A 14,029-nucleotide genomic window follows, 5' to 3' on the forward strand; every position below is an offset into this window, starting at 1 on the left:
TCCGCGGCGCAGTCGCCCAGCAGCCCTCGCAGCTGCCCGCCCCACACGCCCACCGGGTCCCCTTGCGCCCCCAGGCTCCCAGCCGCCCGCCCCCGCGCGCCCCGCCCCGCCCGCCTTCGCCTGGACCCCTTCCTTCCACCTGAGCCCTCTCCAGAGGACGGCGCGCTCGGCTAGCCTTACCACCTCCACCTTCCCCGTCACCTCCTCCTACCCTGCGCCCCACTCTCTACCAGGGCCGCACGGTCGGGGCTGATCGAGTTGGAAAGGAGATGACCAGGGTCTCTAGGGAGCATCTTCCCGCCCCGCTCAGCCGCACCCAGCTTTAGAAGGCGCTCTGAGCAGCCACTCTCGGGCTCCAGCCAGACACCCTCTCGCCTTAGTCCTTGCTGAGACACCCCCCCTCCACCCCACCGGACCCCAGCCATTCTCCGAAGGGGCCGAGCTCCCTCTTGTCGCGTCCCTCATGGCCAAGTCTTTGCTGCTAGTTCTCTGCTTCGCTCTGGTTATGGCTCTGGGCTGGGGGTACAGCACTCCCCCGACTGGGACGACCGAGCCCCCAGATGTGCAGACGGTGGCGCCCACAGAGGACGAGACTCTGCAAAACGAAGCGGACAACCAGGAGAACGTTTTATCTCAGGTAGGCTGCGAGTCTCGTGCCCACCCCTCCTGCCCTGGGTGGTGGCAAGAGCCTTAAGATAGTCCTCGCTGAAGCGTTCGGAAGCAGCCGTTTCTCCCTCCATTACCAAAGGGGGGGGTACTTGCTTTTCATTTATCAGAATATTTTCTTAAGCGAAGGAACATGGGTCCTCCTCTCAAAATCATAGGGTCTTTCAAGGTTACAGAATCAGGAGAAAGGAGAGGAGAAGGAAGGGAAGACACCACACAACTCCCAGAGAAGAAAAAAAAAAAATTCAAAACCTTTTGGTTGAAGGGCTGTAGAAAGTATGGCCATCTCTTGTCTGTGTGGCTGGTTGTCAGAATTGGAATGTTGTCAGAAAACAGGCGGGCATGCTGGACAGGAGGCAGATGGCGTAACCCATGGGGAGATATTTCATTGCTCGGAGTGAGACACCCAGGGAGAAAACAGAACAGCAACAAGCGTGATGAATATGAGGTGACCCCCAAACAGAGGGACTGATGATAAGTCCCCCCCATATTGAGGAGGTAAAATGGAAATGCAGATCCACTCAGGTCTGGCAGATGGTGGAGGGGAGGGGAGGGAGTGACAGCTGATAGGGACAGGAGCTGTAACATATCCTTTTAAGAAGTACTTTCACTTGTTTTATTTGACTCAATCCCCACACAGTCCTTATTCCCATTCTATAGTTAAGGACCATAAGGCTTAGAACAGTAAAGGGCCCTAGAGATGGGTAGAGCCGGGTCTTCTGACAATCTCATGGTTGTCCCAACCCAGATCTCATGACTGTAAAAGACAGTTCTCTCTAGAGTGTTTATTTCATGCTTTCCAGAGCCTGCATGATGATTGTGTGGTGGGTGTCGCCATAATCCTAGGGATGAGGGATGGCTGAGAAAGGGCTCCTATAATGCTGCCTGTACCTCCGCTAAGCCTTGGGACTGGGGTCCTTGGCTCCTTCCTGTAGAAACACTTGGCATTTATCAAACACTAGTCTCCTCGCCCTTCCTTTAATAATTATGCTAATACATGCCCCATACTCACCCATAACCTCACACTGACCCCCAAATCGAAAAGACATAAAAATCCTTCACATGGGGCTCTGGAGGACCATCAACAAAAGCGTTCCTGAAACCCGAGCCTCCTGAAATGAAGGAATCCACCCAAGCTCTCAGAGCAGGGATATGTAGGAATCTAGGCAGAGTTTCAGAGAGCAGACAGCTACGATTTACTATCAGCACATAAAGACTGGCCAATTAAGTCACCCTGAACTGCAGCTCCTTCCACTGATCCATTCTGCATTTGACAACAGTCCTAAAACAAATATTAGTATTAGCAGAAACCCAACCCTTGTAAGAAAAACATAACGAGACTTCTTCCCCCCTCCGACAGCATCCCAGGAACATATCCACTCCAACAAGCTCAAAGCTTGCCTGACAGGGTCATTAGTCAAATGAAGGGAACCCTTCTCTGTGCCCACCAAGGGAGCCCTAACTTCAGGGATGTAGGATGTCTTGGAGAGGAGCTGGGGAGGAGCCTTTTCCCCAGCAAGTGCCTAGGATCGTGGTTCCAGAAAGCCTGCTGTTGCGTGTTTTCCTGCCTGGGAAGGCCGGCAGGGGAAAGCACTCAGAAGGAAATGTTTAGCACTGTAGAAGCAGCAAGTGCTGCCAGTTTGCTCTCCTGGCTTTGGCTTGGGGTTTGGGTGCAGAAGCTATTCTAGGAGCCAAATGAAGCCTTGGGCTGAGTAAACCCTACTGACATTTGGATCTGTCTCTCTCCTCCCAGTTTCTTTTCTCCAAATCTAACCCATCCTTTGAGACCAGATCAGATACCATTTCCTCCAAGAAGTCTTCCCTGGTGCCCGGCTAGAGCCACTCTCTGTGGCCCTCTGTTTGAGCTCCTGCTGCACTCCCACTTCAGGGGCACTTATCACTCCCTAATTGGTGTGACTGTTATTTATATGTCTCCTGCACCGTAAGCTCCTTGAGAGCAGTCTCTCTGTCTGGCCCATTGCTTTACCTCTCACAGCACCTAGCTCAGTCCCAAGGTGGCACTCAATAAATGGTGAATGAATGAAGGAGGACAGAAGCCAGTAGTCTTGAAATTGGAATGTCAGTTTTCCAATCCCTCCATCAATCCCTTCTCCTTTCCTTTTTAAATCTAAATCTGGATTCTAGCTAAGGCAAGGACTACCGGAAGAAGGATGGGGCTCATTTGTTTTTTTCCTTTAAAATGATGAAAGGCTAAGGCCCCCTGAGAAATGCACAGCTTTCCAAGATAAACGAAGAGAGCTGAACTCTGAGTGCCTCCCAGGAAATGCTAGAGTCAGCAAATTGTGTTGCGATGACCTTTTCAACTCCACATCAGAGCTGTCTGAGGTCTCTGGCTAGCAGGACATCTGACAAAGTGAACGGAGAGCCTTCTTCAAGGCCCTGACTGATGCCTGTGTTTGCACACCCCCAACCTGTTCTCTCTCTCTTTGTCTAGTTGCTCGGAGACTATGACAAAGTCAAGGCCGTGTCTGAGGGCTCGGACTGTCAGTGCAAGTGTGTAGTGCGACCCCTGGGCCGAGACGCCTGCCAGAGGGTCAACGAGGGGACCTCCAGGAAGGAAGACTTCTACACTGTGGAAACCATCACCTCGGGCTCATCCTGCAAGTGTGCCTGTGTTGCACCGCCATCCGCCCTCAATCCCTGTGAGGGAGACTTCAGGCTCCAGAAGCTTCGGGAGGCAGACAGCCAGGACTTGAAGGTAGGACCTAGTGTGGGTTGGTGCCTGGGTGAGAGGGTGCCTTAGGGACCCATGAGTCTGGCAAGGCTGTTGCTGGGGATTGTAGGCCTTTGAGTAAGTGGGCTCTGTTTTAGCCTTTAAAGGAGGTCAGGCCCTGGCCTGAGAGTGTTGCGTGTGGACCCAAAGCTGATGATCTGACAAACTGGTCATTTGCAACTCTAACGTCTGAGGGAGATGCCTAGAGCAAAGTGTGCCCACCTCTCTTATGGAGCCAAGGAAGCTGGGCCTGGGAGCAGCTGCCCGACCCAGCCGGCCAAAAGAACTCAGCATTCTTCTCCAGAAGAGTTACTGCCACGATTTTTTTTTTTTTTTTTAATTTATGGCTGTGTTGGGTCTTCGTTTCTGTGCGAGGGCTTTCTCTAGTTGCGGCAAGCGGGGGCCACTCTTCATTGCGGTGCACGGGCCTCTCACTATCGCGGCCTCTCTTGTTGTGGAGCACAGGCTCCAGACGCGCAGGCTCAGTAGTTGTGGCTCACGGGCCCAGTTGCTCCGCGGCATGTGGGATCTTCCCAGACCAGGGCTCGAACCCGTGTCCCCTGCATTAGCAGGCAGATTCTCAACCACTGCACCACCAGGGAAGCCCCACTGCCACGATTTGCTGTCAGCACAGAAGGCACCCCAAAGACACACCAGACACACAGAGAGAAGTGAGCCTTTAGTCCTCAGTGCAAGGGCTGGGTGACCCAGAGAAGAAGAGGCCTGGGGCCTGCTCTAGGTCCAGTCATCAAACTGCAATCCTGTAATTCTGGTCCACAGGGTGGGGAAGCTCAGGCCCTACCTGCGGCAGCCCAGTGGGTCAGCTGAGGGCTTCATCTGACCCCTGCAGCATGGGGTCATGGGATGAGCTTGGTTTGGAGTCAGACTTGGGTTCAAATCAGTGCTCTGCTATGGCTTGCTGCGTGATGCTACTCAAGTTACTCACCTGGTCTGACCTCAGTCTCCTTGAGTTAAAAAGTAGGAAGAATAACATCTACCTTTGGGGGTTGTTTTGAGAATCGATGAGATGACAACTATTGAGTACTTGGCACAATACCTGACATATAGTTGGGGCTCAATAGACACTAGTTCCATTAATGAATGACCATGTAAAGTGCTACTGCTGTGCCGGCAGCTGGTACACACTCGGTAACTGGTCATCATTGATATTCCTTTAAGCAGAGTAGTGTTTACCAATAAAATGAGTGTCCCAGGATTCAGCCACATCACTCAGAACTACAGCTCTGCCGTGAAACAATCTCTGAACCAAAGGCATAGTTACCCAGTTATAGGATTGGATTCTTGGGAGATTCTGAAACAACAGTATGCAAAATTTTAGGAATCAGAAAATCATCACAGTACATATTAATCAGCTACCCTCCCTTGGCCCTTACCCAGGATTCAGCTATCTTCCTCTGAGGAGGAGGAAGGAGATCTTCTAAATATGAGCATTTCATACGTTGAATTCTTCATCTAATAGAAAAGCTGTTACTGGAGGAGCAGAGATTGCACAATAGTGTCCAACAAACTCTTCAGGGATGGTCCTTGGCAGGGAGGCTCAGTTTAAGCATCTCTCATCTGCTTCCTTAACCTGCACTTTGCATGCCCTGGATGTTACCAGTGCCTCAGCCACCTTCCTCCCAGTGGCTCTGCACTGGCAGGAAGGACAGTGTTGAAAAAACTGAGAGAGCTGGGTACCCTATGACAACTTGCTGCCTCAGAGATGGGCCGCTGGGTCTCTTTTACCCCAGGGGCAGTTTTGCTTTTAGTGCTAAGGAAAAGCTTGTTGGTGTCTTCCAGGGACTTCAGCAGACAATGCATGTGAGTGTTTCAGATCACTTGTTATGGGCCAAGTACTGTACTAGGTATCATGGGTAATCAAAGATGAAGATGACATAGCACTACTTCCAAGGAGCTCACAGTCTAGTATGAAAGACAGACATGCATGCAACAGATGGACTTAGTAAAAGAAGTATAAACAGTTTGGTGAAGCTGTCCAGACCTCAGTTGACTTGTTCTTGTAGGATTCTCCCATTTTCTTACCCGCGTATTCCAATAGACAGAATACACCTACGCCATTGGGTCTGCTTATGTGCCCACCCACACAAGTGCTGGTTTCTGAGGGCCACCTCTCAATTTCTGGCTAGTGGCTTCCCTGTCCAGCCTCCAACATGGAGATCTAAAAGGAAATGTCTCCCTCTGGATCTGTCTGCCCCAGCCTTGGACTAACGCCTGCCCTTGTTTCATAGCTCTCCACCATCATAGACATGCTGGAAGGAGCTTTCTATGGCCTGGATCTCCTGAAACTGCATTCGGTTACCACCAAACTGGTGGGGAGAGTGGACAAACTAGAAGAGGTAAGGAAGAGTCTGGGTTTCCATATCTTTCTCTTGATCAGGCCCCAAAGTGCATCAAACTTACCATACTCTTTTCTTCAGAAAGCGTGTACCCTGGCTGTGTTTAACTCATTATTCTTTGGAAAGAAAAAAATATACACAAAACATAAAACACTCATTCAAAATCATGCCAAATTGTTGGTGACAAAGAGAAATAGTGAAATATAAATGTAAATATCTTCTTTTTTCATATATAAGAACCATATAACCAATGTATATCTATTTTCCCCTTGACTTCCAGGGAACTCAGAGTTAAATAAAATGTAAAAGTGCAATAAGCATCTTACTTCCAGTTTTAAGGTGGAGTCATGTCTCTTCTGGGTATATGTTTGTTAATTTCTCTTTTTAAAAACTGTTCTGGTGCATGCCTCTGTGTGTGTGTGTTGGCGGGGGGAGGTAATCCATCTCAAATCCATTGTAGAGAAAGAAGACATAAAAATGATTACTAATAAATAATATTCCTTATTGCAAAACATTCAGGCTGATCACCCACAGGAAGAATAGACTAGTAATTTAATTTTCGTAGACAGAGATACCTCATTTGTATGACTGAGTTGTAGAGAGATGCATAGCTGGAGCTATGGTTTTCAGCTGGTGTGTGATATGGTGATGGGAGATAAAAGTCATTATAAACAATCATGTTGACATTGTTTTGTTGCTGTAATGCTTTAACATATAAATAAGAAGTCATTTAGTTATCAGAAAAGGAATGATCATCATTCAGCCTGATTGGTAAGAAGCTTATGGCTGTTTCTTCGACTGGCATCCAGTTCTGGAATGGATACTTGAAACAGTGACTCAAAGAGCTGCTGCTTCAAGTAGAAAACTATTTAATTTTTAGAATATTTTTAAACATTTTTTATTGGAGTACAGTTGCCTTACAATGTTGTGTTAGTTCCTTCTGTACGGCAAAGTGAATCAGCTATACGTATACATATATCCCCTCTTTTTTGGATTTCCTTCCCATTTAGGTCACCACAGAGCATTGAGTAGAGTTCCCTGTGCCATACAGTAGGTTCTCATTAGTTATCTACATTATACATAGTATCAATAGTGTATATATGTCAATCCCCGTCTCCCAATTCATCCCACCCACTCCCCTTCCCCCCTTGGTGTCCATACGTTTGTTCTCTATGTTAGAACGTTAATATAAGAGGTACATTTAATAATGGGATGAATGTAAACATATCAATATATTCCTCATGAAAAAGTGGGCTTTTGGGGGTCTCTCATGGAGAAGCTGAGGTCCCCTGATGGGTGATTAGTAGGTAGGATGAGAAAAAAGTAAGGATCTTTCGTGTGGCAGAAAGGGAACTCACTGGACTAGGAGTCAAGACAGAGTGAATTACTCTTTGTTTGCCGCTACCAAGGAGCCATATCTCACTTTCTCCATCTGTGAAGCGGGAAAGGTCCCCTACCTACTGCGTATGATTGCTGAGGAGATAAAAGTTGAGCTAATCATTCTGTAAACACTTTGAAATGCTAAATAAAACAAAGCACTCAGGTTATGACCAAGGAGTGAGTGCGGGCAAATGTCCCTCTGTTGCTTTGCCAAGAGAACTGGCCCAAGGATGATGAAACGCTGTGGTTTCAAGGATTGATTTCAGCACACTTCCTACACTCCTAAAGATGTTCCCTGGAAGTGAACACCAGATCCTTCTCAACCCACCCTTAGCCTTAGCTCCCCCGGTGCTGGGATGAAGTGTTTTCTGAACACAGCCATTTGCTCTGGGAGGGTTGGTAGGTCCACAGTCACTTCAGTCACGAGGTCTAATGAGCGGGGTCAGGACATCGGAGCCCAAGCTTGTAGGCAGATCAAAGTGGCCAACGGGATCATGGCAGTCCACTCTTATCACCCCAGTCTTCCTGGAGGGGCTCCCTGAGAGAATCAGGCCACTTGGCATCTCGAGTCTCTCCTGATGTTGACAGCTGGAATGATGGGATTCGGAATGGTCAACACCATCCTACTACCAATGGACTTCACGTGGGCTTGGGATTCTTTCTGCTATTTAAAACCACCTTCTGATTCTTTCAGATGGGTTCAAAAGGAATTAAACCAAGATCCCATTGGACCTTCAAAGTTGGAAAGTGCCTCTCTTTCTCTTGGCCCCTAGAACCATCCAAATGTGCACTGCCCCTTTAAAAAAAAAAAAAGATTGATTTTCTACAGGAACAGGGGTGATAGCCACCTCTTCTGCCTTTACCTGACCTTGGCAGCCACATGTTTTTCATTCTGTCTGGAGGACACAGCCTGGGAAAGATAGCTCTGGGGGTACAACACAGTGTTCATGAGGCCAAGGTCAGGCACTCAGCCTCTGAGAAGGCCAGTGGGCTATAATGTTTCCAGCCTTGTCTAGCAGCTGAGCCCTCCCTGCTGGCAAAGGGTAGGAGTGTGGATGAATTTGGTGCAGTGCCACTACCCAGCAGGATGTATCTTCTGTGCAGTCGTACAGTCACTGGGTTTTTGCCCAAACCAACCTTAGTTATATCGATGAGAGTTACCTCTTTTTCAAAACTGTGGAATGATTAGTAGCAAAAACTGGACCTTTATAATAATAATCATCATCATCCCTTATATTTGTATAGCATTTGTGGTTTTAAAGCATCCCATATACATTTCGCTTATTAGTTCCTGTGAGCTGGACAGGATATGAGACCAAAGGAAATTAGATGACTTTCCTTCAGTCACAGTGCTACTGAAGTATAGGCTGGAGCTCAGGCCTTCTGGTTCCTGGTTCCTCAGGACTCTTTCTAATCAACCTCATAAGTTTCTTCAAATCATTGCTGGCTGCCCTGGGAGCATCAGTTTTTCCTAACCAGAACTTACAGCAATAGCTCTTCCAAGGGAATTTCTAGGCAGAACCATGGCCATACCCCATAAATCCTGTTAAACAGGATTAAAGTTAAGTTATAGAAGGTCCCGTCCAGTGAAAGTTTCCCCAAACAGGCAGCCCAAAATGACGGGGTGCTTTGGTGTGACAATAGATACAGATGGGTCTGGGCCCTGGGCCCACAGACCAGAGCAATGTCTCTCAGCTTCAAGTCCAGCCACTCGTCTCCTGGCTCTTGCTGGCTGACTCTGTCTGCAGTCTGCATGCAGTGAAAAGACAGAATGTTGGGTAAATGGAAAAAACACTCCTTCTCCAGCCTGGCTCTGTAGGAGGAATGGGAGTGAAACTCTGCTCCTGGTCTTTGAATATTCTTGAATCCCAAAGAGAGGTCTTTGGAGGTCAGACCAGACAAAAGGGTCAAATTAGAGGGACATTTTGCCCAGAGTAAGATCAGTACTTGGCAGAAGAAGTAGGCATGCACGTGTGTGTACATTCACCTCAGCTATGTAGGAGGATGTAAGAATGGAAACTCCATTTGCAGATGAAAGAGGAAGAAAGGAGAGAGAAATGGAATCTGAACTGTTGAGAATCTCACCTCTTGGTAAAATCAGCTCTGGAAGCTCTTCTTGGTGGAGTGATTTTGGTTGAGCTTCTGTTTTAAATCGTGAAAAATAACACATGTATAGAAAAGTGCATAAACAATGAATGTACAGCTTAGCAAATTATCATAAAGCAAATACCCATGTAACCAACACCCCAGAAACACCCCAAAAGCCCCCCACATGCCCTCTCCCATTCACATCCCCCCCTGAAGGGAACCTCCATCCTGACTTTATGTTAATCATCTTCTTGGTTTTCTTTGCAGTTTCATCACCTAAGGATGCATACCTAAATACAACAGTTTTGTCTGTTTTTGAACTTTAAATATGTAGAATCCTACAGAAGTGCGTGTCTATGTGTGTGCATGTTGGGCTTCTTCCACTCAACTTAATGTTTTTAATACTCATCTGTGTCATTTTTTGGCTTGCAGTTCATTCATTTTTATTCCTGTGTAGTATTCTAGTGTGAGATTATACCACAATTTATTGATCTGTTCCACTGATGGCGGATATGGGGGTTATTTTTAGTTTTGTAATTCATAGTAACCCCAGGGGCATCCCTCTATATGCACATCCCATACATGCATACATTTCTCTATGATATGTAAGTAGGAATGGAACTACTGGGCTATTAGTTATGCTTATCGGCAACTTTAGGGGATACAGTTGGCCTTGCACATCCACATGTTTCTCATCTGTGGATTCAACCAATTTGAATTCACATGGAATTCAACATTTATAATTACTTGGATGTGACTGTGTATACATGTGCCTTTGTATATGTGTGGGTGTATATCCCAGGCTCTTAAAATAGATGCATGCCTACAATTTGATTCAACCACAGGAATTTTAGGGTGATCGAAAATATTCCCCCCCAAGTTCCAGAAAGCACCAAAAAGCACAACTTGAATTTGCTATATGCCAGCAACTATTTACATAACATTTACATTGTATTAGGTATCATAGGTAATCTAGAGATGATTTAAAGTATATAGGAGGATGTCTGTAGGTTTTATGCAAATCCTACACCATTCTATATGGAGGACTTGAGTGGATTCTGGTATCTGTGGGGAGTCCTGGAACTAATCGCCTGCAGAGACCATGGGGCGATTGTATTGCCAGGCTGTCCTCCCACGTGGTAGTACGAGTTCATGTTGCCTCCAGCAGGGTATGAACGCTCCACGCAGATTCTTATCGAAACTTGGTATTGGCAGACTTTCTAATTTTTATCAATTTGGAGCATGTATCTTAGTAGGACCCTTTCACTGTGTGCCACAAACTTACCCCCCAAAACCTCTTTCCTATTCCCCTAGTGGAGGCCTGAAACCGCATGGGCATTCCTCTAGAACTTGTCCAAGTGGAACTAACATCCAAGGTGGTCAGTGGTCCAAGAACCTTCTATGTGGTAGATCCAGGCTGACACTCTTCTGAAAGTGGCTGGGAAGGGATAAGGGATTCAGGAAGGACCGGTATGTATTGGAGCTGGGGTGGGTGTAGGCACAGAATATAGGTGCCAGGAGAGATAGGAATTAGAAGTCTAGAAGGAAAATCTGTAGCTTCCAAAGGCAAAGGCAGACCCTATTCATTACATGCAGACCTGTCATTGGCACAGATTCAGCTCAGAAGACTTTTGCTCTGAGCGCTGAGTGCACCCAGAGACACAAAGACTTGTAGGCTGCCCAGGCCTAAAAATGGATTCTGATGGCAGCAGGACGAGAGGCAGAGGTACAGGCCTAGTACCACGTACTGCTTCCAGGAGTCGATTTATCATCCAAGTAAAGAAAAAGACAAACAGAGGGACAGGTCGTTGAAATAATTTATTCCAGCATCAAGGCTTTAGTTGAATTAAGTCATGCCCATAAAAATTGCAAATCTTTGTGAAGAAATGCCCTACCTCCACTTAGCTGCAGTACCACTGGCAACATTTATAATTACTTGGATGTGACTGTGTACACATGTGCCTTTGTATACATGTGGGTGCATATCCCAGGCTCTTAAAATAGATGCCTGCCTACAAGCTTCCCAAAGTGTGATTTCTGTTGCCCAGGTGTGTGTGTGAGTCCTTTTCTCTCGCACCTACCCGCTGGAGTTTGCAAACCCCATCCGTGAGTACAGATGGCACTGTGGAACCTTGTGTGTCATCTGAAGCTTTTTCTTCTGATAATGTTGTGTCCGAGTGGGATTTAAAGTCTACAATGGATTTACCAGACCCAGAACTGGCCCTCTCCCCAGAATGTGCTGGCACAAGCATTACTGAGGGCTTCTCCCCCAGACCTAAGGATTTGGTGGCCTTTGTGTTTCTGGTCTGGAAGGCAGGATCAAAGGATCATTCCTGACTCTGGGGGATATATCTTTTTACCAACTAATAGCAAAATGTAATTTTTGTCTGTGCAGGCCTGGCCATGAGTTAGGGGAACTGTCTCTTTCCAAGCCTCTCCTCTCTGCCCTCCCTCCACTCACATCAAGACCCCCCAAGTGCTCACTCTCTCTCCTGATCAGATCTGCACTCACAGAAGGGTTTGCTGTAAATCGTTTCACTCTTCTCCTTACTCAAGTGCAGCCTTGGAGAGGAGTGTCACTCACCCTGTCTGACCATAGTGTCCTCACCTGTGAAAAGGGAAAGGGCTGGAGATAATATTTCTAAGATACATTTCAGCTCTAACGTTATTTAATTCAGTTTACATCTTAGTATGGGCTCAGGTCAATATATAACCTCTCCTGGGTTTTATATATACTTCAAATCTAATCTGTCACTGTGGCATGAAAGGTTTTCTTCTTGGTTAAAGGGATTTAAGGTGTGAGCCTCAGCCCTCCATCCGCTGGCCTAGGAATAGCTTGTAGCTGCCAGCATGTGAGGGAGCGTGTGGCTGTATTTATGGGGTTCATCATCAGAGGCCTGGGACTTCTGGCTCTTTACTTGTTTGACTGTCTTCCAGGCTCTGGACCTCTTGAGGACAACCTGGGTCTAAGTTGTCTCTGTTTGCCAAAGTTTAGCCCAACGTGGATGTGGATTAGATGCTCAACAGCTGTTTGGTTGGGGGAGTGATTGAGCACGTCAGCTGGCCGCCCCCTGCAGCCAGGCCGGCCTGCACGTCTCCATCATCTGTGGTCAGGGATTGTGCTGCGTCCTGCCTGTCCTGTCAGCTGGAGCACCGGCTGTTTCTAGCTGCTCTCCACATCCAGCTGTCTTATAGGGGCTGCAGACAGCTGTCGCCTAGGGTGTCTGTCCCAGGCCACCTGGTCCTAGTCGTGTCTTGGAGGGTTCTGAGGGGGGGAAGGGCAGGGCGAGCTATGGGAACTCCGAGCCCTCCCACCAGGTCCGGTTACTCCCACACTATCTCACTTCTCTCCCGCAAGGAACCGTGCTCCCTCTGTCCTCAGGCTTGCCATCTGCCTCTGAGCCTTGTGCACATCCAGCCATCTACTAGTGGAGGCACATGCCTGCTGCATGACTTGGGGCCATGGTTTGGCTCAGCTGCAATCTTGCTTAGTCTCCTTCTACAGGAGTCTCTTTACAACACACCAGCTTTGGGTCCTCGCCTTCTTCCCTGTCCCAGCCACACCAAACCTTAGCTCCCCTCCCCTTTTCCACCTGTGTATCTGCTACTGAGATCCCATGAGTCCGTCCCACTCCACCTTCGGCGACACGTGTCAAGCCCTGTTTTGTTTGCTGCCACATACAGCTCTTCATTCGTTCTCCAAACCAAGCCCGGTGAGGTAGGTATCATTATTCCTTCCTCCTCTAACTGATGGGGCCTGGAGAGGTCCCATCACTTGCTTTATGTAGTTACATAAAACCAGGTAGTGACTGTGGTGTGGGTTTCATACCTGGTCTCCAGAGCCAGCACTTTGCCCACCACACCTCGTCCCTGGTTCTGGTTGGGAAAACAAGACCACAGAGAGCTGATAGAGCTTTGCACTCTGGTTGTCTTTCCCTCGGGTCCCAACGCTTTTGGCTTAAGCTGCCCCATGGTCTCACCCAGGCATGCACACACTTGTCCAATAGCTGGACAAGGTCAGGACACAGTCTGTGCCCATGGAACAGCCTTTCTGCACATGCCCATTGCACCAGTCTGCACATCTGCTTGTGTTGTTCCTCCATGGCTCGTTAAAGCTGTCCTCTGACCAACTGTGCTGCCCAGTGCTGACCGCCAGCTGTACCCTCAGTTCTACCTACATCCAGTTCCCCTTTTCCCAGGGACTTGCCTAGTTTGCACACTTCCTCCCCTCTGGCACCTGTGCATCTGACTGTGGTCAGCACAGGACACCTGTCCCCATCTGGCAATGCGGGCTTGCTCTCAGTAGGCACCCTCCAATGCCCTACTGCATGCGCCCAGCACATGGCACTTGTTCTGTGAATACCTCTCAGTTCCTTGGCTCTGTCTAGCCCAAGGACCATGACACAGTTCCCAGATCTTTAATTGCCCTGGCTGGCTGTGTCCTGCCTTCTGTGCCAGCCCTCTATCTACCTGCTCTTCTTCCCTCCTGCTTTCCCTCCTCACAGCACCAGGATCCTTGGCAGGGACCATGTGGTGTGCTCACCCCTGGCAGACAGGTACCCTTCCCACTTCCTCCGCCACGTTGCCAGTGCCATGCACAAGCCAAGTTGCACACACCATAAATGTCACAGTTGCAGCTGTCCCAGAGGGGAAGAGCCAGAGGCATGAGGTCATGGAGTTCACCCTTCTCCCAGGGCAGGATCGAGAGCGTCTTGTGTGGGCACCATCCCCGGTGCCTCCTGAGATGTACCCCACAAAAGGCCCTTGGTGTGAGGAAGGCAGAGCCCCAGGGAGGAGTGGGGAG

The 14,029-nt window shown here is 48.3% G+C and overlaps 1 protein-coding gene across 3 annotated transcripts in view; it reads left to right on the forward strand.

Annotated features, from left to right (window-relative positions):
- The first annotated feature begins 263 nt into the window (after positions 1 to 263).
- The window catches only part of OLFML2B (olfactomedin like 2B), a 37,971-nt gene continuing 24,205 nt past the window's right edge, over positions 264 to 14,029 (forward strand). For all 3 annotated transcript variants that reach the window (XM_061185798.1, XM_061185799.1, XM_061185800.1), the window contains exons 1-3: positions 264 to 637; positions 3,122 to 3,385; positions 5,650 to 5,757. In XM_061185798.1, the coding sequence (XP_061041781.1) occupies positions 464 to 637; positions 3,122 to 3,385; positions 5,650 to 5,757 (546 nt within the window). In that variant the 5' untranslated portion in view covers positions 264 to 463. The remainder of the gene's footprint in view (positions 638 to 3,121; positions 3,386 to 5,649; positions 5,758 to 14,029) is intronic.

This window comes from Eubalaena glacialis, chromosome 3 (genome assembly GCF_028564815.1).
Source record: "Eubalaena glacialis isolate mEubGla1 chromosome 3, mEubGla1.1.hap2.+ XY, whole genome shotgun sequence".
Lineage (NCBI taxonomy): Eukaryota > Metazoa > Chordata > Mammalia > Artiodactyla > Balaenidae > Eubalaena > Eubalaena glacialis.